Genomic DNA, 25,817 nt, shown 5'->3' with positions numbered 1-25,817 from the left:
TGCGAACTACAATGGCATGCATATTGGTAAATACTTGACAGTATCATTCAAAAACTGAAATGTTTTCTTCCAAATGAGCATGTATGATAGCAAATGAGTGCCACACGGTTTATTAGAATTCACTGACATAACACACACGAGACTTATAATTTATTATATACTACACAATATATGCATTCCATACTATCAGCATTCATGCCTGACAAATGCCTCGTCACCTTCTTTGTGCAGAATTTATGTTGACTGGGGTATTTAAATGTTTGTGCTATACAGATGTTTTCCTTCATGACATCATTGGAAAAGAGGTTCATTTAAATGCTTATAGTTACACAGCCCTTAAGATTGATGTGGTAAACATTTTTAATTGCTCTGCAAAGAAAGCAGTGTAGGTGCACTCTTTATAACAGGCCAGAGAGCAGACAGTTGCTACAGTTTGTGACACTCCATGACAACAAGTCAGACTCATTGTTCGAAAGGAAGATGAAAAGGCTACTGATACTGCCAGTGCATGATGTGAACATCTAGAACCTTGCAATAAATACAAAAAATGTATGCAACATTTGAGTGCAACATGTTAAAAGCCCTGTATACATTAAAGAATCTCTACCTTTGACTACACAAAATAATCAGACATTTCACAAAGCTTTCAGAATGTAAGTTTCCTTTCCTCCTAGAACCAATACTTATTGACACTATTTCCTGTAGGCCAGTAATGAAATAATGTTCTTACTAGAGTGCAAACACACATTCAAGTATTGATACATATTTTACATGATCAAAATACATGCAAGGGTGAGTTGTGGCTGCAACAAATTGAGACCCCGTTTGAGTACTTAACTTTACACAACTGTAGCTAGAAGGGAGCAAGTAATAAAAGGCTGAAATGTTGTTTGCGGAGTTTAAGAGAGAAGAAAACATACACTTTTGCCCTAAAGGTGAGCTCTCTCTCAGTGACAATAAAATAACTTACGGTCCTTGTCGTTAGCTACACCTGCACAATATAACAAACTTTCACCTAATACAAGGAGCCGCAGAAATAGAGACTGTCATATACGGTATAATTTATCAATGTATATATTATTCTGATTTACAAATGCACTGCATGATACAAGTATTTCTTACGATTAAATTGTGCAGGTGTACCTAGTACACTGGTCTGATAACTGACTATATCGAGTTGCTGTTGGTCAACAAACCTCATTTTTGGGAAAAAGTGATTTAATATAAAACATGAACACCCCATTTTTCTTTAAAGTACAGTCAAACAAGTAAATAAGACAAATACAAACAAGACGAATACTGAACCAGGAACAGTTTGCATTTTCTCTCCTGTTGCTACAGAGTATCTGCTGATACAGGCTGATTTTTTTTAACAGCAATCCAACAAGAATTTAAAGGATCAAAAAACACTAATGCTTGATAGAAATTAAAGGAACCCCATCCTGCTCATTTCAAGCACTTTTTTTAGGAAAATACTTGTGTAGTCATGTAGAAGACAAACGTGTATCAGACTTTGAAGCTTCTTCTACCCGAACATGCCGACAATGTTGCGATTGGTCAGGAATCATACCAGACTATTCGCTACATTTAGGGAGTGACCAAAGAAATTCAAACAGAGATAATGGAGAAACACCATGATATGGAACTTCCACATTGTGTAAAACAAGAGTACAACCTTTTTATATATACATAAGACTGAAAAGTCTCACATCTGCAGTGGAAGGAGACAGTGCAGTTGGAACATTGGCTGATGTCAAGTTCAGTCAAGGCTAATGTCTTAATGAGTCTTCAAAATGTTAAGTTCTCCAAAAATCCTTTCTGGTTACAAATGATAATCCTGATGAAGGTGCTGGGCACATCCAAAATACATAGCTGTAAAAATATTAAAAATAAAGTCAAATCCCACTGAAAAGGCATGAAGAAAATTGGGTACGTGAGGCGTGAAGAAAATGGGGTAGGTGTCAAACAAAGAGGTAAAAAGATGCATGCCATCCCATCAGGGTGTTTGGGTTTTTCTTGCGTTTGAGGAACTTCCTTTTCCCCTCACTTCTGCTCTTCAATTTCTCGTTTGACTTCTGCGACATAATGGTGATCTTTACCATGAGCCACCTCCATGATGGCCACCGCCTAGACATGACAGAAAGTTATTCTAACATTATTTTGCACTCCATAGAGAGATTTGTGTCCATGAATATTTTATTCATATAATACAGCACATAATCAGAATATCTTAATATACCTTATTGAGTGCTTTGACTCCTTGTGTCTTCTTCTCCAGCCCCAAATACAATCGGCCCAGTTTCAGATACATGGACGCCACATTTAGAGAGTAGGCCGGATAGTGCACACTGCAGAGACAGACAGGAGACACTTCATTTGCATAACGCCATAGCAAGCGAAAACAAATATGGATTATCGTTCCTGTTCTACCTGTATGGGTGAACAATCTTTTCTCCATAGTTCATGGCTCCGTCCCAGTCCTGCATGTATAGACAGACGCCCATGGCCTGATACATCATGTGCAGCATGTAGACGTTGGTATCTGCAAATATGGCGGCCATTTTCTCTTGGCTGAGTTCACACATCTCCAGCAGCTCGCTCGGACGTGCTTAAAGAGTCAAGGAATGACGACGGCCGCAACAAGAAACAACTTAGGCCTATGAGCATGAGGAAAAAAGGATATTCTTGTAGTGTTTTGCTCTCCTGAACTCCTCGATGACACTCTTGGCATAACGGACCATGGATCGGATTTCTTCAGGCTCAGGCGCTCCGGAACTAAGCTTACGGACTTCCATCTTTTCTTTGTCCTATAAAGAATCAGAGCAACGTAATGGGCTCTGCTCGTAAGTTGTTTTGCTGAAAACCAAAAACTGAGCAGTTTATAACAATAATAATAATAACAATAATATACCACAGCTTTCTTCTAGTCTTACCATGTGTGTAATGTGTGCCATTACTTTGTTGTACAATGCTGCAACTTTGCTGAGTCTGTGGCTTATTTACTTGTGTTCTGTTTATTTCCATTGTGCAAGGTGGAGGTTATCGTAAATATTGAACGAGAAGAGCATTCACATTAATTATGACACGTCATTGCTGCACAAGCATAGGTACATATCAATACATTTGAATAAGGTGCAAAAGTTAATTGATTTCAGGAGTTTAATTCAGACCAATAGATCAATTAATGGCTCAGGCTCCTGCAGTTAATTTACAATATTTAATATTTGGCATGTTTTCAAACTTGCATGGAATATTGAATGTGTTTTTAAAATTAGCTGCAAATCTTAATCATTAAAACGATCAAGTAATTAAAACATTAATTCTTGAAATATTTCACTCTGTGTAGTAAAGCTATAGAATACAAGATATTCACTTTTGGAATTTAATTACTGAAACTTTTTATAGATAAATTGAATGATATGCACCTGTATATGAAACTGTAAACACAGCCAACTACTTCTGACAAGTGTACTTTGCGGAGGTGGCTGCTACCTTGGACTTGGTGGTGCACTCAGTACACCGACATGTAAAGAAGTAGGCGTCTAACAACCGTTCCATGCGGTCCTCTGTGGGGTACAACAAGTCGATGTAACTGTTAAAGATCTGAAGGAGAGAAAAACAAACAATAAATAAATCCTAATAGTATTTGGTTGTGAATATGATCAAATAGCTGCTCACCTCCTCTCCGGGGCTGATCTCCTTTACGGCTCTGACCTCAGCCACTGTGCCTTTGTAAGTCACAATGACATTTGGACTGCAGCTGTGGTTCATCAGTGCTACACTGGAGGGAATCATATCAGTCCAATGAGTCAATGCCATCCATGGAAAGAACATCTGTTTCATGTAATTGGTTACCAAATAGTGAACAATGTAATGTAATATAAAATATTGTGACTGAGAAGAGCGCAGTGACCAATGAGTCTTCAATGAACCTAACATGCATGTGTTTGGAAGCTGGTGTAAACCAAAACAAGGGGGAGAACATGCAAACTCCACAAGCTGAGATTTGAAACCCCAAACTCCTGGCTGTGAGGCATGTCTGCTAATGTGCGCTGACTTGTCAAACAAAAAAGTAGCGGAGGATCTGGTTGGAAGATGACAATGGTCTACATACTCGGGAAAAGCAGCCGAGCCAAGATGTGAGAGCTCCTCGTCTTCTATGGTGAAGCCATTGCAGTTCACCTGCAGACAGGAGGAGATGGAGAGCAGCAAGAGTAAGTACATGAACAAGTCACACTTCTGCTCCTGCTCGAGTGCATATGTGGATTTATACCAGTGCTTTTCAAATATTTTCTGTGACACCCCCCCTCGGAAAAACAAAAATATTTCATGCCCCCTCCCACTCTCGATTGTCACTATAAATAGTATTATTTGTCTATGAAATCATTTAACTATACCTCTGCATAACATCGTAAGCTTATTTACATTAAAGGAAACAACCCACTGGTCTATCCTCGTCTCCCACCGCAGTTACAGTGAAGCTAATACGCTTATCTTATTCTGGTACGGCAAAAAAGCATGTTCCTCAAGGTCACACGCGCAGCCACTAGCATTATACTGACATGTGTCTGGCAAAAGGCAGGGCGCTGTCAGTACCTGGATGTTGCACTCAAAAAGGCTAAAATGGTTAATGCGCAGGGCTCAATAGTCGCCATCTTGGCTATGTAGCAGAAGTGGAGGGACTATGTTGAAATAATAGCGGCTGAGGAGCAGAAGGAAAAAAAGGGGAAAAAAGGAAAGCGCATTGATATAAATCGATTTAGGGACAGCACTTTGGGACACCATCAGTAGTTTCTTCATATTTTCATGGATAAATGTCTCCTGTGTAAATAATATTTAACGTCTTTGGCTGGCGTTATCGACTCATTCTGCTTCGGTATGGTGCAGACCGGCAGTGCTACACTCAAACTACTTTGCCAAGATAGCCACAAAACAAAGTTATGTCAAACTGTAGCTATAATCTAATGATAGAGAGTCAGACCAAATGTTGTGGTTTGATCTTGCAGGGTTCATTGTGGCATTTGTACGCCAACTAATGGTAGGCACTCGGGAGCCTAATAACTCAGATTTTTACTCGCAACCTTAAGCATAACAATTAGTTGATGTGGTAATGTGGGGCACTCGTATCCCAAGGTACCACTGAATTCGATTTGAGACAACAAACAGTCATTGTAACACATAACAATAATACATTTTACTCATAAGGTGCCTTTATCTGCACTTAAAGACACCGTACAGAAACTAAACAATAAAATCAATTGGATAAAAACCAACAACAAATATAGATCAAATTTACAGGACATAAGCAGTCAGGAATAGGTGTTTTTTGAATATTGATTTAAAGAGGGAAATTGAGTCCATATTGAGAAGGTCTGGTGCTAGTGAGTTCCAAAGATGAGGGGCTGAGCGGCTGAAGGCTCGGGCACCCATGGTGGACAGTTTATTTAAGGGGACAGTGAAATGGACGAATGATAAGGTTTTTTAGGAACCTGAGGGTGTAGAGACATGGAGCAGGTCAGAAAGATATGACGGGGAAAGGTTATGGATAGCTTTGAAAGTGAGGATAATTATTTTAAATTGGTTACAGTGTTTGATGGGTAGCCAGTGGAGCTGCAGCAGAAGAGAGGTGATGTGCTGGATTGAAGGGGTTCTGATGATTATCCGGGCAGCAGAGTTCTGAAGAAGCTGAAGTTTGTAGATTGACTTGTGAGGAGACCAAATGGAAGAGAAATGCAGTAGTCTTGGCGAGAGGTGACAAGGCTATAAACCAGTATGGCAGCAGTATGTGGGGTTATGGATGTTGCGTAAATGAAAGTAAACAGACCGGATATTGTGTGGGCTTAAAAAGAGAGTATGCTGTCGAGGATGACACTCAAGACTCTTAACTTGGCAGGAGGGTGAGACGGAGGAATTGCCAAGCGTAACGGACATGCTGTTGGTCTTGGCTCGAATGGATTTGGTACTGACAAGTAAGATTTCGTTTTTAGTGCTGTTGAGTTGGAGGAAATTGGATGAGAACCACTGCTTGAGTTCAATGAGGCAGTCTGTAAGGGAGGAAGGAGGAAGGAGGAAGAGAAGCAGTGGGTTTGATAGAGAGTTAGAGCTGGGTGTCATCCGCATAACAGTGAAAATGTATTTTAAAACTTATGGAAAATATTGCCATAAGGTAGAATGTAAATTATAAAAAGCAGAAGATCAAAGACAGAGCCCTGGGGCACACCAGAGGAAACGGCAGACGGAGGGGATTTGGATGAATGGAGTTGAACAAACGGAGTGCAGTCGGAGAGCTATGATCTAAACCAGTGAAGGGGTGTGTTTGTGATGCCAATGCTGTGCAATCTATTGAAGAGGACACTGTGTGTGGCTGCAGTGAGATCTAAAAGGATGAGGATCATGAGAAGACCAGAATCAGCTGCCAGGAGGAGATCGTTTGTGATCATTACATGTGCTGTTTCAGTGCTGTGCAGGGGGCAGAAACCAGACTGGAATTGTTCATATGGGTTATTTAACAGTGGGTGGGAGTGAAGCTGTGAGGAGACAGTTTTTTCAAGGATTAATGAAATGAATGGTAGATTTGAAAGGGGACGAAGGTTATTATAATTATTTGGATCTGAGCCAGGTTTTTTTCAAAATTGGCCTGCTGTTTTGAAAGTTGAGGGAACAATTCCAGTGGTGAGTGAAGAATGGGTGATATTAGTGATGAGGTGGATCAGTGAGGGGAGGCAGACTTTCACTAAAGCAGTTGGGAAGGGATCTAAATGACAGGATGGCTGGGATCGGCGGATACGTGCAGTGATGTCCAACTGTGAAGGCAGTGAAAAACGAGCAAATGAATGGATGAAGGAGTCAGGGAGGGCAACTGTGGTTGAGGGGAAGAAGAAAGAAGTTGGTGAATCTGGGTGATTTTGGAATTGAAAAATTGCATAAAAGGAACAACAAAATACAGATGAGTCCATAAGAGAGGGAAGTGAATTCGGTGGATTTGTAATTTTGGCGAGAAGAAAGATGTATAGTAGGATGATTTGGTGTTATTCAGGCAGTCTTTGTAATGTTGAAGGTGTTGGATGTACATGTCCTTGTGTATAGTGAGTCCAGTTTTTTTGTAGAGACGTTCAAGCTGGCATCTCTTGGTTTTTAATTTGCGGAGTGTGGGAGTAAACCAGGATGCACATAAGTGAACCCACTTATTAAAAAGGGAAGACAGCCAAAAAAACATGTCTAATCAAATTCCTTTTGGCTATTTTGGATACCTGCCCATGTGTTTGCAAATCCCAAACAGTTTTGCGGCTACCGTATGTGTGAGTAAATGAAACAAACCTGCGCAAAGAGCTCAATGAGAGCCTGGTCATTTGGGAGGTTGCTGATGTGTTTGGAATAGAAGTGGTGAAGGGCGGCGATGTCGGTTTGGTTCATTTCCTCCTTTTCACTGTCCATTTGATCTAAATCTGAAAAAAGCAAATAAAAATAAAAATATTTCTTTCCTGTAAAGAGAGATTACATTCCTTGATACTAGCACCATTTCAGTCACATGGCTCTGCATGATGCCATGTGTCATTGCCAGCCACACAAATACACACAAGTTGCAGCTGCTGGCCACTGAAATGCTTTGTGTGCACAACAAACAGGTGTGGCACCAAAAGGAGATGACTAAAACCCAGCAAGTTGGTGCCTGAAATACAAACTCTCAACTTAATTCATTAAACAGACAAAAATCAGTCCTGTGAGCGCACCTCCTATACAATTACAGTACATTTATTACCTAATGATTTAGCATGAAATTACAGAGCAATGAGTCTTGGGATTTAGGTCCCAGTGCGCTGCAGATTTAGAGTGGAGGGAGGCACAGAGAAACAGGACCTGAGGCTACAGCGCAGCCTAGATCTAGAACACTGCTAACACACATCACTGTAACTAAAGGTGATTGGAAAGGTAACTAAGAACACACACTTACTGTTAGCCAGCGTTTATAGACCTTTCTGACCTCAAAGTTTTCCACTATTACAGTTTAACAGGTTACAAATAAAATACAGGGAAAAACTAAAAATAAATACTAATCAAATACTGCAAAAGAAGGCACTCAAAAAAACTGATGAAAAAAAATGTACATACAATTACACACTGCTAAAATGAAATCTTACTAAATAAATAATAATAATATATATTTTCTCAACTAAATGGTCGTTGAAATTAAAGAGCAAATGAAAATACAGCTTGACATCTTTACTCATAATTTTTGCGCTTATAAGAAACTTCTCTATTACTTTAGCTCCAGACTTCTTGTTTGTTTGATATTGTCATTACAGCCGCAAGTGGTGGAAAAGTGTTTAACAAGTGAATACCGCTGTGGCCCATATGAACCACAGCTGAGAAACAGATATTTTTTGGTAGCACTTGCGGCCCAACAATGGGCCCCAGCCCTATGGTTAAGAGACACTGCTGCCATTTAACATTAAAAAAAAAAATAGCTCTCCAAAAACAATATGGCCTTAGCTTTATCCATTTTAAATCAAATAGGCCAAAAAGTTTATACTAGTTTAGACTTAGTGGCCAAAATGACTGAACAGCAATATGAAGCTTCGCTAGAACCCTAATAATATGTGGTGTGTATTCAAACAAACACACAAAAACGTCCATTCTTACGTGCTTCAAACTCTTTGAGCAGCAGTAGTCTCTCTGAGGGTGTGCGCTCTGTCGTGACTCTCTGCAAGCAGAAACATTTAATTAAAAATATTAGGTGAAAAAAAACAGTTTAAGCACAACTAAACAGTTTGCTGTGAGCTTGTTACAAACATTTTAAGCAACATGCAGCCACTTGAAAACACAGCTGGAGAACGCCACTACTGACTGCAGGCACTTTTGTTTTCACTGACATTTTAATTACACAAGTACAGTGGAACCTCCCATGTTGAACAATATACGTTCCAGGACGCTGGTTGATATTGTTCAGATTTGAAAAGCTAATTTTTCCCCATAAGAAAGAATTTAAATGGTAACCACTAACATTATTAAACCTTCACACTAACATTATTAAACCTTCACTAGTTTCACAGGCACTGCTTTAAGTAAAAAATGTTGGATACCCATGGTATCCAGTTGACTTTGAGGTGTGTACTACTTTTCTACTGTAACCAGCCTGGGGTCCCCCCCTTCAAACCAAACTCAAGTGTAAAAATACACAGGCACACTGACTGGCATATGTTAGACCAGTGTTTCTTAACCATAGGGCCGGCCCATAGTTGGGCCGCGAGTGTCCCCAAGTGGGCCGTCAAAAAATAGGTGTTTCTCAGCTGTGGTCCGTGTGGGCCGCAGCCGTTCTCAGTTGTAATACACTTTTACACCACTTGTGGCAGTTATGACAATTTCAAACAAACATAAAAGGTCTGGAACTAAAGTTTATAGAGAAGTTTCTTAAAGGGGAATTGCACTTTTTTTTTTTTTGCCCATCATTCACATTCATTATGAAAGACATGACGATGTTTTTTTTAATGCATTCTAACTTTTAAATAAAAGTAAATAAAAGTCTGCTTACAGCGGGGTCAATGGGAGCTCCTCTATTTCGCCCATAAAATCCAATAAATAACCATTGAAAAACTGCCAACAACACTCCATTTACCTTTCGTGACTTGAATATTAACAAACTACATTTTTCATATCATTCAATCTTGATTAATATCACTTTTTTTTTTTTTTTTTTAAGTAGGATTGTCCCATGCAGGATTGCATCCCTACTGTTTACTACAGCAGTATCTTGAAACAGACACTTCCAACGTGTTTGATCAAGGTAATATATGCTCACAGCTGCCAACTGTAATTTTGTTCATATCTATGATTGTGTTTCCTAGAGTGTCAACGGTACAGGTAACCCATTCTACAGTCAGTACCTCCATTTTAGAGCCAGTTTCGCTTCTTTTTTGTGGGGATAAAGAGAACAACTTTTTTCCTCTCAAACTTTTTTGTTATTTTGCTTGTCATCATACACTTCATTCTGCAGTAAAACAAGTATTAGTGGTGTACTGAATACTATTAAATGTTTTTTTCCCCAAGTTAATATTTACTAAACACACTTTCAAATGATCAATTATTGGTATTTATTGTATACACCAGCGTTTTTCACCAGTGGTTTGGCAAATGGTGACCAGATTGTGGAGTTTTTAATAACAAAAATATTGTAGCTTATATTAAATTAAAGTACATTAAAGTGCAGTTTGAAATTGAGGTACTGTAAAATATTGTGTACAAACACATTTCATGATTATTTTAGGGACAAAATGTTTTTAATCCATAAACTCAAAAATGATCTGTACAAAAAGTGTCTGCAGAGTTTTTTTAGTACCGTACATGTTATATCTGAGGAGTTGAGTCAGTGCAAACACATTAACAAAAAGTCTGATTTAAAATATTTAGATATAAAAATATTCCCTGATTGAATTAGTAGGTGTGTTTATTCTCCCAGTCGGGACCAATTCAGTAGTTCAGTCACACTCTGACCTGCGAGTGGGCATTCATGGCAGGTCTACCGCACCAACCACAGGGTGAGCTGCAGCAGTCGGTGAGACTAAAGTCTGTCACTGAAGTTACTGCTCCTTTGAAATGTTGTGTTTCAACTTCTATGCTAGTGATAGCCATGTTTCTTTGTTTTATTCTTCTGTGTAAGGGGGAAGAGGCACAACGCTGACTGAACAATAATTACGTTGCAAGGAGCCTGACATTCACGACGGTGGACAGGGATGGTCGCGCACACATGGACGCAAACACACACGCATTCACAGACACACAGGACCACGGTCAATAAAGGTGGGTTGTTCAGTGCAGGATAATATCAAGCACCGTAGTATCCCTACTCAGGTTGTGTACAATATACAGGTCCTAAAAGTACCGCGGTACTAATGAATTAAAAAAGATACTTTACTGCCATTGAAAAATACTGGTACTTTTTTCTTTTCTTTCCCCCATTCGTATGCTACCGTGCGGGGGTGACGTACAGAGCCAAGGCCCATGATGTCAAAACGCACAAACAAAGTGCACATAAGCAAAAACAGCGTGGAGAGAAAAAAATGGCAAAAACGGCATTTGTACTGGTTAATAAAGAGGGTGCGTGAAGCGCAGTATGGAGGTATTTCGGCTTAAAAACTATCAATAAAGGTGACGCTTTAAACACGGAAGCGCCACCCTACAATCGCTGCTTTAAAACATGCCTCGCACAAGTGGCAATAAAGTATTACAATCTTTGCTTAAAACTTAGGTAAACATTTACAAACCCCGTTTCCATATGAGTTGGGAAATTGTGTTAGATGTAAATATAAATGTAATACAATGATTTGCAAATCATTTTCAACCCATATTCAATTGAATATGCTACAAAGACAACATATTTGATGTTCAAACTGATAAAAAAAATTTTTTTGCAAATAATTAACTTTAGAATTTGATGCCAACAACACATGACAAAGAAGTTGGGAAAGGTGGAAATAAATACTGATAAAGTTGAGGAATGCTCATCAAACACTTATTTGGAACATCCCACAAGTGAACAGGCAAATTGGGAACAGGTGGGTGCCATGATTGTGTATAAAAGTAGATTCCATGAAATGCTCAGTCATTCACAAACAAGGATGGGGCGAGGGTCACCACTTTGTCAACAAATGCGTGAGCAAATTGTTGAACAGTTTAAGAAAAACCTTTCTCAACCAGCTATTGCAAGGAATTTAGGGATTTTACCATCTACGGTCCGTAATATCATCAAAGGGTTCTGAGAATCTGGAGAAATCACTGCACGTAAGCAGCTAAGCCCGTGACCTTCGATCCCTCAGGCTGTACTGCAACAACAAACGAAATCAGTGTGTAAAGGATATCACCACATGGGCTCAGGAACACTTCAGAAACCCACTGTCAGTAACTACAGTTGGTCGCTACATCTGTAAGTGCAAGTTAAAACTCTCCTATGCAAGGCGAAAACAGTTTATCAACAACACCCAGAAACGCCGTCGGCTTCGCTGGGCCTGAGCTCATCTAAGATGGACTGATACAAAGTGGAAAAGTGTTCTGTGGTCTGACAAGTCCACATTTCAAATTGTTTTTGGAAACTGTGGACGTTGTGTCCTCCGGACCAAAGAGGAAAAAAAACATCCGGATTGTTATAGGCGCAAAGTTGAAAAGCCAGCATCTGTGATTGTAGTGCATTCAATTGAATATGGGTTGAAAAGGATTTGCAAATCATTGTATTCCGGTTATATTTACATCTAACACAATTTCCCAACTCATATGGAAACGGGGTTTGTAGATAATCATCCAGACCTGCACAAGGCGTGAAAAGGTAATGTAGTTAACCAGCTCCCCTGCTGTGCACATACAGATACATAGACGCGCATACAAAACCGCTTACCTGGCGTAAACTAATGCATGTGAAATGACTGAGTTTTGTTACAAATTCCTTTAATTTGTGTTTTATCTTTAACAATGTGTTTTAACTGCTACATGCCTTAGCTGTGTAGTTTCAGCCATAGTATTGTTTTTAGTATTTATTAATGATTGCATTTGTTTTAAAGCACAGATTAAGAGTGGCGACCATAAATCATGAAGAATTTGTTACAATGTCAATAAAGTTTTCTATTTTATACTAACCTAATTCTAGAATATGGCAGACTTTATGTAATATAAAAAATTGTAAATTGTTCTTTGAGTACAATAAGAAAAGCCCAGTGTGCTTAATTTGGTACCGGTACCAAAATATTAGTATCGGGACAACCCTAATCTTTACTGTTTACTACTATGATATCTTCCGACATTTCCTCCATGTTTGATCGAGGTAATATATGCCAACAGCTGATCACCGTGATTGAACTAAAATTAATCACAATCACGAATCATTACATAAGTTGACTGTATTGAGCTATACAGTATCTTGGACATTGGGTACAACATGTCGTGCCATCTCATTTATGAATGTGTGCTGGTGTGACAATAAAGTTCCTTGAAATTCTTTACAGCTTTCAACCTTTATGCTGTTCCCTTCTAAATTAAAAAATGGTAAAGGTTGGCTCCATTTTTCACGTGCATGCGGTTTGTCACAACTAATTATTTCAAAATGTACCTGTTTCATGATGATTCTGGCCACCAGTCTGACTGTCTCCGAAGGACACCAGTTTTCCCCGTAAGCACACATGGCAACACATTCCAGCTTGTGCATCGGCCAATCACCTCTCTGTGTGCATCATGAACTCAATTAGAAACCATTAAATACTATTTTTAAAAGAGAGGAAACAGTTACTAAGTGCTTCAATATGCGTGTGCCAATGTGGGTCACAAGAACACTGACATGTAGACATTTAATTTTTTGATCATCAGATCCATTAAACACCATGACAGACAACCAACAGAGTACAGTAGTAGTGGAAAGAGACATTACCTGGCAGTCAACGTTGCAATAGTAGGCCTGCTTACATTTGCCACATTTAGACAGGTCTTCTTTCCTGTTGGGACAAGCACATCATTGGTAGGATAAGCTGGCAATGAAAGACTAAATTGACTTAGTGTATCTACTATTAAATAAATCAAAAGGAGTATTTCAAGTATGGTGGAAGCTCGACCTGTGAATCCCTTTAAAATCAAGCCAAATATGCCTGTGTGCGAACCAAGTCTCTGTGTGCGAACGCTTCATTCAATCACCTGCAGGCAAAAAAGCAGGGCGCAACATTGTTAAAGGCAGAGCCCTCCACTTCACTTGCTAGACAAGGGGAGTCACATGTCAACACTTTAGCATGTGTGCCTTTTTATTGTTTTTTCGCCATTTGACAAGTTTTGTCCATTTTGCTAACTCAATAAGAGTCCCAAAAACTAAACAGGCCTCCGTGGAAAGAAGATGCGAATCGCAGTGGAGTAAAAAAATTGACTATTTTCGAGGAATACATAATTGGTGCTCATAAGCATGACTATAGCACAATAAGTAACCACATCAAGTTTGATTGTGATGAGACCGGTCTTTTGCTAGAGCAGACATAAGCCACGTTTACACTGCACATCAAATCAGATTTTTTTTCCCCCAGTCTTAACGCTCCAAAGTGCTTTGAATCTAAACTTTTTGCATCAGATTCAGGGCACATCAGGTCGTAGGCGAAAATGATATTTTCAAATGTGACTTCCGACTAAACGCAATGCGATCTGAAAGCAACCTGTATGTGACTTTTTCGTCAGCTTTTTAGCGAGCTACGTCATTCGTGTGCACGGGGAATGACACAGTCTGCCAGCGGAAGTGGATACTTCATCACAACATCCGGTTTCAGTGAGTCTTTGACGGCCAAATTTTCGGTGCATCACTTATCAACAGTGCGCAAATAATAGGCTATATGTAATATATGATATATATTTTGATTCCAAAGAAGTAGCGATTGTTGAAGGACAGGAACTGACGCTTTGGCGTATTTGCTTACATGATACATTATGAAAGTTGTTTACACAAGTGAGTTAAAAAATAAAGCTAACGTAGATCCACGCTGATGTTCGTGTTGCCTCTACATAACAGCAATAAAAAAAAAATATTCTCCCAAATATATTACACTATATATACCCATTCAAAAATTATATTGTTTTAATTTATTTTCACGTAAAAACACTCATTTTTAAGGTGTGGCAATTAGATCTGAAACATTTCCTACAGTAACTCGATTACAAAATATATTCGAATAATTTTCGCTGCCTCGAGGTCTCGTAATTTTTTTTTTTTTTTTTTTTATAAATGGCATTTTGCCTTCTTCAGTAGTCAAAGCTAACGTTTCGGCCTCTGTCCACACGCAGACGCATACTTTTGTCTTTAAAAACACAGACTTTTACAAACGCTGGCCAAAGTGTAGAGATCCAAAACTCTCCGCTGTACACGCCACAAACGGAGACTTGTGATGACGTCACAGTTATGCGCTGTCATTTCCAAGCTCAGCAACAGTCTTTGCCTTTAAACACACTATACAATTACTTACTGTATGTTTGAACGTAAACAAGCTGCTCTTTTCACTCAACATTAATAAAAAGACACATCAAAATGGGCTTTGCAACACTCCCGCCGGTGTTGTACCGAAATCTGTTACCCATCAGAATTTGTAACTCCACGGGGCGATGTTCCCATGTCGTTTGTTTGATGGTTAAACGGCAAGCCCAAAGAGGAGGAGGAGAAGAACGCTTGCGTAAATGGCGTAAACTATCCTTAATGCTGAAACGTCAGTTGTCAGAATTTCAGCATTAATAATAACAATGGACTCATACTATAATGAAAGTAAGTCATTGATTTCCAGAATATGTGTAATTTATTAATGCTGAAATTCTGACAACTGACGTTTCATTCCATTATAGCTTTTAATCCGGAAAATGTATGTGTGTGAGAGAGAATCAACAGCTGATACAATGGACTCATACTATAATGAAAGTAAGTCATTGATTTCCAGAATATGTGTAATTTATTAATGCTGAAATTCTGACAACTGACGTTTCAGCATTAAGGATAGTTTACGCCATTTACGCAAGCGTTCTTCTTCTCCTCCTCTTTGGGCTTGCCGTTTAACCATCAAACAAACGCCATGGGAACATCGCCCCCTGGAGTTACAAATTCCGATGGGTAACAGATTTCGGTACAACACCGGCGCTAATGACAGTCAGCTGTTTTGGATACGATCGCTGTCGAACTTCCACCTGATGGGACAACTTTGCCAAGCAAGACTTTTTGCTCTGTGTCATAAGAAAGGTGTAACATTATCTCATGTTTTAGTCCTTGTTTAACGACAAATCTTGAAGTTAACTTACGTGTCTTGCTTCCATGAACCGGGCGCGACCCTGCACGCGCGTAAAAAGTGACCAAGCAACTAAAAAAAAACAATGTAGTGTACTCCTTGTATTGTGTACTGATGTTAAAGACAATATACACTTCATTACACATAAACTATATCACTATATCGATGATTAAATGCTTTATTATTCCATGACAGTTTTGCAGCGGCACACGGACGTTTGTGCACTTTATATAGATACTTAAACATGCAAAATGGTTTCCTTGGCTAGTTAGTGCGTGCTGATTTTAAAAATAATGTAGACTTCACTGCACATGTAATACATCACCATGTTGCTGAACATGTTATAATTCTATGATTGTTGGGTTTCAGCAGAGTGGGCGTGCATTCGCTCTTTAATAATGTTCCCAGAAATCTGTGTACGTGCAGGAAGGTTTTAAAGATAATGTACGTGTCATTATACGTCTAAAGTATATCAAAAATAAACATAATAGGAGGTATAATGCCACCAAGTCAGCTATTGCTGCTTTTTTCAGGCTTCTGATTGGACAAAATGTGCATGACAGCAGGTGTATGTGTTTTTGTGTAGACATAGACAGTTTTGAAACTACACTTGTGTGGATGGAGCTTGTTTTAACCCCAAATATGTGTTTTTGAAACTCTCCGTGTTCGTGTGGACATGGCCTTAAAGGCACTACCTAATCCACTTTTTATGTTTGATATAATGAAAACTGTTCTTATTGCTTTATTTTTGATACTAAGAATATAGTTTTATTTTAACTTTCTCAGTGAATATTAATATTGAACTAATTTTATTTTTATATATATATATATATATATATATATATATATATCTCAAACATGTTATGATGGCAAAATTAACATTGATTACTATTTTTGCATGCAAAGAATGCAATGAACTGTATTGCATTCTTAAAATGTTAAACTTGTCGTCATTAAGTGGTTTGTCTTTTTATATTGTTTATGTATTGTTGGCAGGTTGAAAACAGCTCAGCGGATTTGCGTGGAGAAACCACCATTTAAACGGCACCGTATAATAATCATCAAAAACGCACCAGAGACAAGAACTTTGTCTATGCGGTCACACCGCACAGGGCTGTGAGCGCACCTGTTTTTATTAGCACACACAAATTGGCACAATCAACCACGGACGCATTTCAGCTGTGTGTGTCAGCCTTCAATAATGAAAAAAGCCGTTTAGGAAATAAAAGACAATTAGGATAAACACAATAATTGAGGGCACATCTTAACGTGTTATAATTAAATCTTAATTAAGCAAAATTATTGCTCCGGCCCGGCTGGACCAAATAATAATATCCATCCATCCATTTTCTACCGCTTATTCCCTTCGGGGTCGCTGGAGCCTATCTCAGCTACAATCGGGCGGAAGGCGGTGTACACCCTGAACAAGTCGCCACCCCATTTAATAAAGTCAAAATACAAATAAGGCAACAAGAGAAGTATCCCACACTTCTCTTTAGTAAAGTCAATTTGTACAGTTGATATGGGCATCTACATCAACAATATGATTTGCTTGAGAAGCTGGACAGGACCAAAACATTTTTTTTGTTTTTTTAAAGCAAAAATATTATTTTCGATAACTCGATTAATCGACCGGGATATTCGATAGAGTACTCGATTACTAAAATATTTGATAGCTGCAGCTCTAGTGGCAATGTTAATTTTATTTTGTATTAGTGGTAGCGACTTCCTTGTTCATAATCCACTCATTTTCCTTTGTTATGTTTGATATACAATACTGTATGGCACATATTGTGTTCAAAGTGTACAAACCTTCACTAAAATAGGAACATTTGTCGAAGCTGGATACTATTATTCATGTTTACATTGTTTCTTATGGAGACACTTGCTTCGATATACAAACCCTATTCAATCAATTAAGTTTGTGAATCGAGGTCCACTGTATAGTGAAAGGGTGTCTGAAGTTTTTACACCTATGCCTGCATACTGAAAGTGCAAAGACGCAAGGGGCCTTAAAATATTTTTTTATTCCCTGCACGCGGTGATTTGCTCACAGCTACCATTATGTTCATTGGGGACCTCCCTAAACCCAGTTGTTAAAAATACCATTAAAATTTGGACTCAATTTAGGAAACATCACGGCTTGCACAAGGCTTCCAGCGGTGCTCCGATTTTGAACAATCCCGCCTTTCTCCCTGCCTGCTCTGATTCTGCGTTTCGAACTTGGTCGACTAACGGACTTAAAATTCTCAATGACCTGTACCACGATGGAGTGTTCTCTTCCTTCGCTTCTCTGTCAACAAGATACAATCTGCCTAATACTCATTTCTTTCGATACCTCCAAACAAGGCATTTTATTAAAAAACAATTTCCTCATTTTCCCAACCGCCCCCCAGAAGCAGAAATCGATCGGTTTCTCTCCTTTGACTCTGACCAACGACGTTTAATATCTGTTATATATAATGAAATCGGCCTTCTGAATCCACTTAATACTTCACCTGTCAGAGAATCATGGGAGCATGACCTTGGAGCACCTATACCTGACGGGAGGTGGAGAGAGGCTTTGAGGCTGGTACATTCATCGTCCATATGCGCTAGGCATGGCCTAATACAATGTAAGGTATTACATAAAGCACATTTCACCAATGCTAGACTGGCTAAAATATACCCCAACCATAGCGACACTTGTAACCGCTGTAGACAATCCCCAGCTGACCATTTGCATATGTTCTGGACGTGCCCAAAACTCTCAAGTTTTTGGTCGGCTATTTTCGACACTGTTGGGCAGGCCCTCGATAGGACAATAACACCCAGCCCGCTGACTGCCCTTTTTGGCGTTCCCCAGGTGGACGGTTTACCTGCAACCGCTCGTCATGTCATTGCGTTAACGACTCTGCTGGCTAGGCGTACAATTCTTTTTAAATGGAAGCTTGCGTCTCCGTCGAGCCATAACAGTTGGATACAAGATGTCTTGCGGTGTCTCCAGTTAGAGAAGCTTCGGTTCTCCCAGAAAGGATCTGTGTCATCTTTCCATAAAACTTGGGGCCCCCTCCTAGACCTTATTAGAGACAAGCTTGACATCACCCCCAAGCGATTCGAGTAACACAACTTAGACAGAGCTGACCGCTGAAGCCCCCCCCCCGACCCTCACTCCCTGTGTTTATTTACTTTTACGTTTTATTTGTATTTATTTATTTATTTATTTTTTGCACATCTTATGTATTTATTTATTTATTTACCTTATTTATTTTTTATTTTTTTATTTTTTGTTTATCTTTAATATATTTGTTAGATTGAATCTAAGTTTGCATATATTCATGTGTGTCTATAATTGTTGTGGGCACTAGGTGACAATTACCTTGGGAATTAAAGTGGGTGGGTACTGTAAGGGGTGGGGTTTACTATGTTACATATTGTAAAATGTGCAGATGCCTCAACTTGCTGTTGCCATGATCCATCATACTGTACTGTCTGCAAAATTCAATAAAAATATTTGAAAAAATATATATATATTTTTTTAAATTGTTCAAAAAGTATAAAAATAAAATAAATACATCACACACACAATATAACATAAGACACCTTTTATAAGGAATACATCTAGTTTTACATGCAGAAAATGTAAATAATATAAATTATGAATTAAATGGATAAATGAACTTATAACACCTTTACCATTTAGGACTGTTTTGGCCAAGATGGCGAAGAGAGGAACCTTTATACTTTGCCATGAGTTTTTCTTGAATTATATAAATAATGTTCCTCAACTTCTTTATCGAACTACTGGCGCACAGGATGGCCCCATTGTGGCATATTTTGCAGTTGTACTCAAACAACGCAGAGAGTTGTGGAGTACCTGTGTTAACAAAGACCTACAGAGTCAACCAGTGATGTCACAGAGGTGCGACGGAGCTGGGTGATCAGATGTACTCAGACAGGTTTTGTAATAAAGACACGCTATAAACACTGTTGGACTCACACAGTATTGAATACATGACAAGACCGAGGCACCAAACGCATAGGTGGGGCAAACAGACTTTTAAATGAGAAGACTTGTCAAAAAACGAATCCTATTAGTACCAAAGTAGCACTGTATGTGACAGAGTGCAAGGTTACATATAATATACGCTGTTGTTTTTCTGTTTAATTTATTTCTACACTGTGCTGCGGGCCAATAAAATTTAAGCAGTGTGCGCAAATGGCCCGCCGTGCCGCACTTCGGACACACCCTATTCCGTTGCTCTTATTATTTTCCGTCATGCCCCCAGTGAGGACCAGGAATTTAACTGAGTTACTAATGAAAACTTGATCATATTTATTTATTATTTATCTGTACAAGACACTGCGTAAGTTACATTGTGCCACTGACAACTCCTTTTTTCTTTTCATTCCTGTCACTAACTACAGCATGTCTTCGCCTCTATTAGCTCTGTACAAAAGGTGTTTCATATGGTTTGAAATTGAATTTACTTTTTAATAAAACAACAATTCAAATAGGTGTAGAAACAAAGAAGTTATATAAGGATAGGATAGAGACGCTGAAATATATTCTTAACTTATTACTTATGCAAAATAATATATCCACAAGTGCAAATGGTAAGAGAGAACACCTCAAATTGTTGAAATGGTAATGGACAGACATTTTCACCCATAATGTGGACATTTTTAAAAAAGCTATTAAAACTTATATTTTCCTCTTTCAAATTACATATGAGTTGAATATTGTACCCCTCATTATTTTGTATCTTTATTGTACATGTTGCATACCGCATTTAGTTCCATTTCCAATACTATTGGTTTAAAGTATGTATGTCAGTGATTTTTAAACTGTGGTATGTGTACCGGTACTGTACCACTAGAATCACTTGATTTGAGTACAGTTTTTTTCCTATATTCAAACAGTGTTACTATCCAAACTGTGTGTAATGTTACAATGGCCAAAATATTAAACACACTTGTTGAATAAAACATCTGCCTTGTTCTAACGAATACTTGGGCCTACTATGATACTGTATTTTTATGATGGTCATTATGGTGGTATTTGGAGAACCAAGTGTTTTCTGAGGCGATACATGGCGAAAAAAAGGCGCTCCTGTGTACTAACTACCTCTACTGGGTACAACAGTTGATTATATTGCTGCCGCCTATCTGCAGGCTTGTGTATCGTTCTAACATGAACACTAGAGTGCAAACAAAAATGGCGCAACCCTCCTCTGCTAACTGCGACCACCCAGATATCACACTGGGACCCTGTAGGGCAGGGGTGTCAAACGTACAGCCCGAGGGCCGGATCAGGCCAGTGGACAGGTTTTATCCAGCCCGCGGGATGAGTTTGCTAAGTATAAAAATGTACCTGAAATTTTTGAATGAAAGAAACAGATGTTCTAAATGTGTCCACTGGATGTCGCAATAGCAAGTCTTTGTATTTTTGTAGATGACGCTACATACTGTATGTACAAAATAAACTACATCATGTTAGTACCGGTACATCAGTTGAGGAAAATGATCAAACTACATAAATAATAGGGCTGTGAGTCTTTGGGTGTCCCATGATTCGATTCAATATCGATTCTTGGGGTCACGATTCGATTCAAAATCGATTTTTTTCGATTCAACGCGATTCTCGATTAAAAAACAATATTTTCCCGATACAAAACGATTCTCTATTCATTCAATACATAGGATTTCAGCAGGATCTACCCCAGTCTGCTGACATGCAAGCAGAGTAGTAGATTTTTGTAAAAAGCTTTTATAATTGTAAAGGACAATTTTTATCAACTGATTGCAATAATGTAAATTTGTTTTAACTATTAAATGAACCAAAAATATGACTTATTTTATCTTTGTGAAAATATTGGACACAGTGTGTTGTCAAGCTTATGAGATGCGATGCAAGTGTAAGCCACTGTGACACTATTGTTCTTTTTTTAAATGTTTTATAAATGTCTAATGATAATGTCAATGAGGGATTTTTAATCACTGCTATGTTGAAATTGTAACTAATATTGATACTGTTGATAATATTCATTTTTGTTTCACTACCTTTGGTTTGTTCTGTGTCGTGTTTGTGTCTCCTGGGTCGGGTTTGGTTTTGGAATTGGATTGCATTGTTATGGTATTGCTGTGTATTGTTTTGTTGGATTGATTAATTAAAATAAATAAATAAAATAAATAAAACAAATACAATAAAAATAAATCGATTTTTTAAAAATGAGAATCGATTCTGAATCGCACAACGTGAGAATCGCGATTCGAATTCAAATCGATTTTTTCCAACACCCCTAATAAATAACATACTGTAATTTGGTATAAATTTGTAATCTTGACAGATTGAAAATGAACACTAATGAGTTGACTGATTAAACATTATCACAATTTATTCAGAAAATCTAAATAACGACAAAAAAAGAAAATATAATATTAACCGCAGCAAGTAAATGTAAAAAAAACAAACCATTATGATATGTACCATTTCAGAATGTGCTTGTTCTATTTTTAAACAAAGAAAACAATTTGAAGTTGTCTTTATTTTTAAGTTATCGTGTCGTGATTTTACCAGTCCGGCCCACTTGGGAGTAGATTCCCCCCCCAACCCCTTAAAATGACTTTGACACCCATGCTGTAGGGGGTCCCGAACCACTTTGTGAGAAACACTCCCACACGCAATGAATGAAGCAACATTATGTACAACACATGTTCCCCACTGGCCTTCTCTTTGCCACTGCTGGGACACATGGAAATCTAAATATAGCAGTGTAACCTTTCACTGCTCCACAAACCTTCATGCAACGTGGGTAGGATGTGCGTGCGTGTGATTTAAGGGAAGAACATGTTACTATGAGAGAATCTTTGAAGCACTCTGGCATTGAATTTTGCTGCGGTTTTGATGATTTTTAAAAATCCTTAAAAGGCACTTTTTGTACTGTGGCTCATGACTGTTAGTGACTGGAAGCTAATATATAAAACGTGGTGTATAATGAATGGTGATATATATTATTGACCATAAGAGTAGCATTAATATCTGCACTGGTATCCAGGTGAGTTAATGCACCGCATTGGCCGATTAATTAAGCTAGTAGGACGGGTGTTAAAAGTAAACATAGCTAGGTTGCCCGGTGTTGAAATTGACGATGATCTGACTTTGTCCTATCTCAAGACAGTTATGATGAAGAAGTGTGTGAAGTAGCAGAGCTAGCAGTTACCTGGTGAAGCAGTGCTCGCAGTGCGCGCCTCTCTCCGTCTCCGTCAGCACATACGCGTAAGCTGGGCAAGCGAACACTAATTCCCCCACCGAGAACTGCCTCAACGCCTGGAGGCCTCGACCACTCTCCGGGCTCAGGAACCGCTGCGTCCCCTCTATGCCTTCGTTCTTCATAGTTTCCTTCGGTTTGGCGCTTCTCCTTGTCGCACTGCCACCTGTCAGGACTCTTCTACACTACTGACCGACTTCCGCTTCTAGCTTGGGCTTCCACCTCTTCCTCTCGGCTTTATGCGTGGCGCTCAGTTGCTATCAGCGCCCTCTGCTGGACGTTGCAATACCACGTCAATTACTGGCTTAGAAAAGTAAAATACTGTAGCGTCCAGAAGAAGTGCACACCAAGTCTGACGCTCTTTTTAAACTTTTATTGAGCAAACAGAGTAAAACAACTTTCACTGAGCCTAGTCATATAATCCGCTACACCTCCCTGATACCGAAGTACATGTCAAACTACTTCCTTAACGTACAAGCTCCGTTTCCATATGAGTTGGGAAATTGTGTTAGATGTGAATATAAACGGAATACAATGATTTGCAAATCCTTTTCAACCCATATTCAATTGAATGCACTACAAAGACAAGATATTTGATGTTCAAACTCATAAACTTTTTTTTTTTTTGCAAATAATAATTAACTTAGAATTTCATGGCTGCAACGTGCCAAAGTAGTTGGTAAAGGGCATGTTCACCACTGTGTTACATCACCTTTTCTTTTAACAACACTCAATAAACGATTGGGAACTGAGGAAGCTAATTGTTGAAGCTTTGAAAGACGTCCATGGAAAAGACGGCGCTTAGATGGCAGCATATGTTGTTCTAAAACCTGTATTTAACTAGATCCACTATGGACTGGACTCTCACACTATTAACTAGATCCACTATGGACTGGACTTTCACACTATTAACTAGATCCACTATGGACTGGACTCTCACACTATTACCTAGATCCATTATGGACTGGACTCTCACACTATTAACTAGATCCACTCGATGTCCATTGCACCGATCGCCTGGGTCTCATTGTAGCCCATTGGGTTGAGTTTTTTCCTTGCCCTGATGTGGATGTCGTTGTGGCTTGTGCAGCCCTTTGAGACACTCGTGACTTAGGGCTATATAAATACACTTTGATTGATTGATGATTGATATTATTTTATTTCATACAACTACTGCAGATGTTAATAGTACATATAGATTGTATATTGTTTCAGACAATATTCCATATTAGTTTGTTTTTGTTTTTAAAATACATGTTACATGTTAAAATTGTCAGGTTCAAACTCTGATGACATCTATTAAACAGACAAGAAGCAAGGAATTAAAAAGAGACAGAATTCAATTTAGCTCATTGAGGAGAAAAGTCTGGGCTGTACTCTTTGCACAGTCTTCCACCACGCTCTGACGAAAGGTCGCACGCCTCCTCTTTTATTTGGACTTTCCCTGATTACATGGCAACAGCTGTTTCTAAATGAAGGGGGGTCGTAAACAGCCGTAGCCTTTGGTTACAAAACAGTTCAAAGAAAAGGTGCCTGGAGGGGGGTCAGGTCCTGTTTCCTCTCCACTTTGTAGATCTCGGGTCAAGACAAAATCTTCCTGGGGATTACAATAGATCAAAGAAACCGACACCTTCATGTCGCTTCCCATTGTACACAGTGGAATTTTACAAGCCTTTTGATTGGTAAGATCAGAGACAGCTTTTGTCTGCTCGCCGGGAACTCATTGAAACACAAAATTTTGTGATTACTTAGATACAATTATTCTGACAAAAATGGTGCTGTTTTGTTTAGGGTGGCCCAAACACCAATTAAATTGATTTAAATGAATTTCACTGGGAGACCTTGATTTGAGATACAAATGTTTTCAGTTAAGAGCGCCGTCACAGGGCCAATTAAGCCTGTAAGTTGAGGTACTACTGTATATCTATTTTTGGCAGAATTGGATTGTTGTGTTTAAGTTTCACTTTTGCATCTCATAGCACGTACTGTAAGTATGTAAGTTGGACACAGAGTTTTTAAAGACAGGGGAAGCTTAATCCCCAGTAGATGCACTAGTGATGATAATAAGTAGCAGTGACGTGCAGTCAGGGGAGGCAGGTGAGGCGGGGCCTCCCGTGTCATCATGGAAAGAAAAAAAATTTAAAAAGAAAATTAAAAAAAAAAATTGTTATATGTATCCAGTGATTATACTATAAAGTTCTTTTCCATTTAACTTCACCAGTTTTAGATGATTTTTTATTCATAATCGCTGAATTTTCACATTTGCCGTTCAAATACTGAGAAGAGACTTGCGGTGATCAGCAGCCAGTTGAGGCACGTCACTGAGTTGAGCCTCAAGATGGATTGCGCAATGACTCGGCTAACTGCTGGCCTGCTGTGCAGTGAGACCGTATTGCTATATGAATTATATTATACATTTCCATAGTTTAGTTAGCTGAGGTATATAATGTACAGTGTATTTTGTCAACAACTGTATGTGTGTAACGTATTTCTTGTGCTGAGCGATCATAAAACGGCTGCGAAGACGCACTGTGTGAGACTCGCAGTAATCCCGCCTCCTGGTGGTAGAGGGCGGTAATGATCTCAGGGATCATTCTTGCGACTACACGGCTGCAGAAGAAGTGACAACAAGCAGCAACAGTTAGCAGCGATCGTTAATTTTTTTCTCTCGCCTGGACGTTTAACATGGAGGATTACATATCTAAAATAAAACATTTTTCTAAACTGGACTTTCAATCGAAGCAGGAGGTGATACTTAAAGGAAGATCTCCATCGAGACAGAGAGACTTTTAAA

General features: G+C 38.8%; 1 protein-coding gene across 1 annotated transcript; it reads right to left on the bottom strand.

Moving 5' to 3' along the window:
• Positions 1-94: 94 nt before the first annotated feature.
• On the bottom strand, positions 95-23,245 carry smyd2a (SET and MYND domain containing 2a). Its single transcript, XM_061964291.1, has 12 exons — positions 22,976-23,245; positions 13,406-13,469; positions 13,091-13,201; positions 8,641-8,701; positions 7,318-7,445; positions 4,115-4,182; positions 3,679-3,781; positions 3,493-3,603; positions 2,684-2,807; positions 2,431-2,605; positions 2,240-2,348; positions 95-2,127 (listed from the first exon to the last, which is right to left on the bottom strand). Exons 1-12 carry the CDS (start codon positions 23,146-23,148, stop codon positions 2,044-2,046), a joined length of 1,311 nt encoding a protein of 436 aa, XP_061820275.1. The 5' UTR covers positions 23,149-23,245; the 3' UTR covers positions 95-2,043.
• Positions 23,246-25,817: the final 2,572 nt, after the last annotated feature.

The sequence above is a fragment of the Nerophis lumbriciformis genome, linkage group LG06 (genome assembly GCF_033978685.3).
Source record: "Nerophis lumbriciformis linkage group LG06, RoL_Nlum_v2.1, whole genome shotgun sequence".
NCBI lineage: Eukaryota > Metazoa > Chordata > Actinopteri > Syngnathiformes > Syngnathidae > Nerophis > Nerophis lumbriciformis.
Note: the sequence above shows the minus strand (reverse complement) of the source record. Positions and strands in the feature narration are given on the sequence as shown.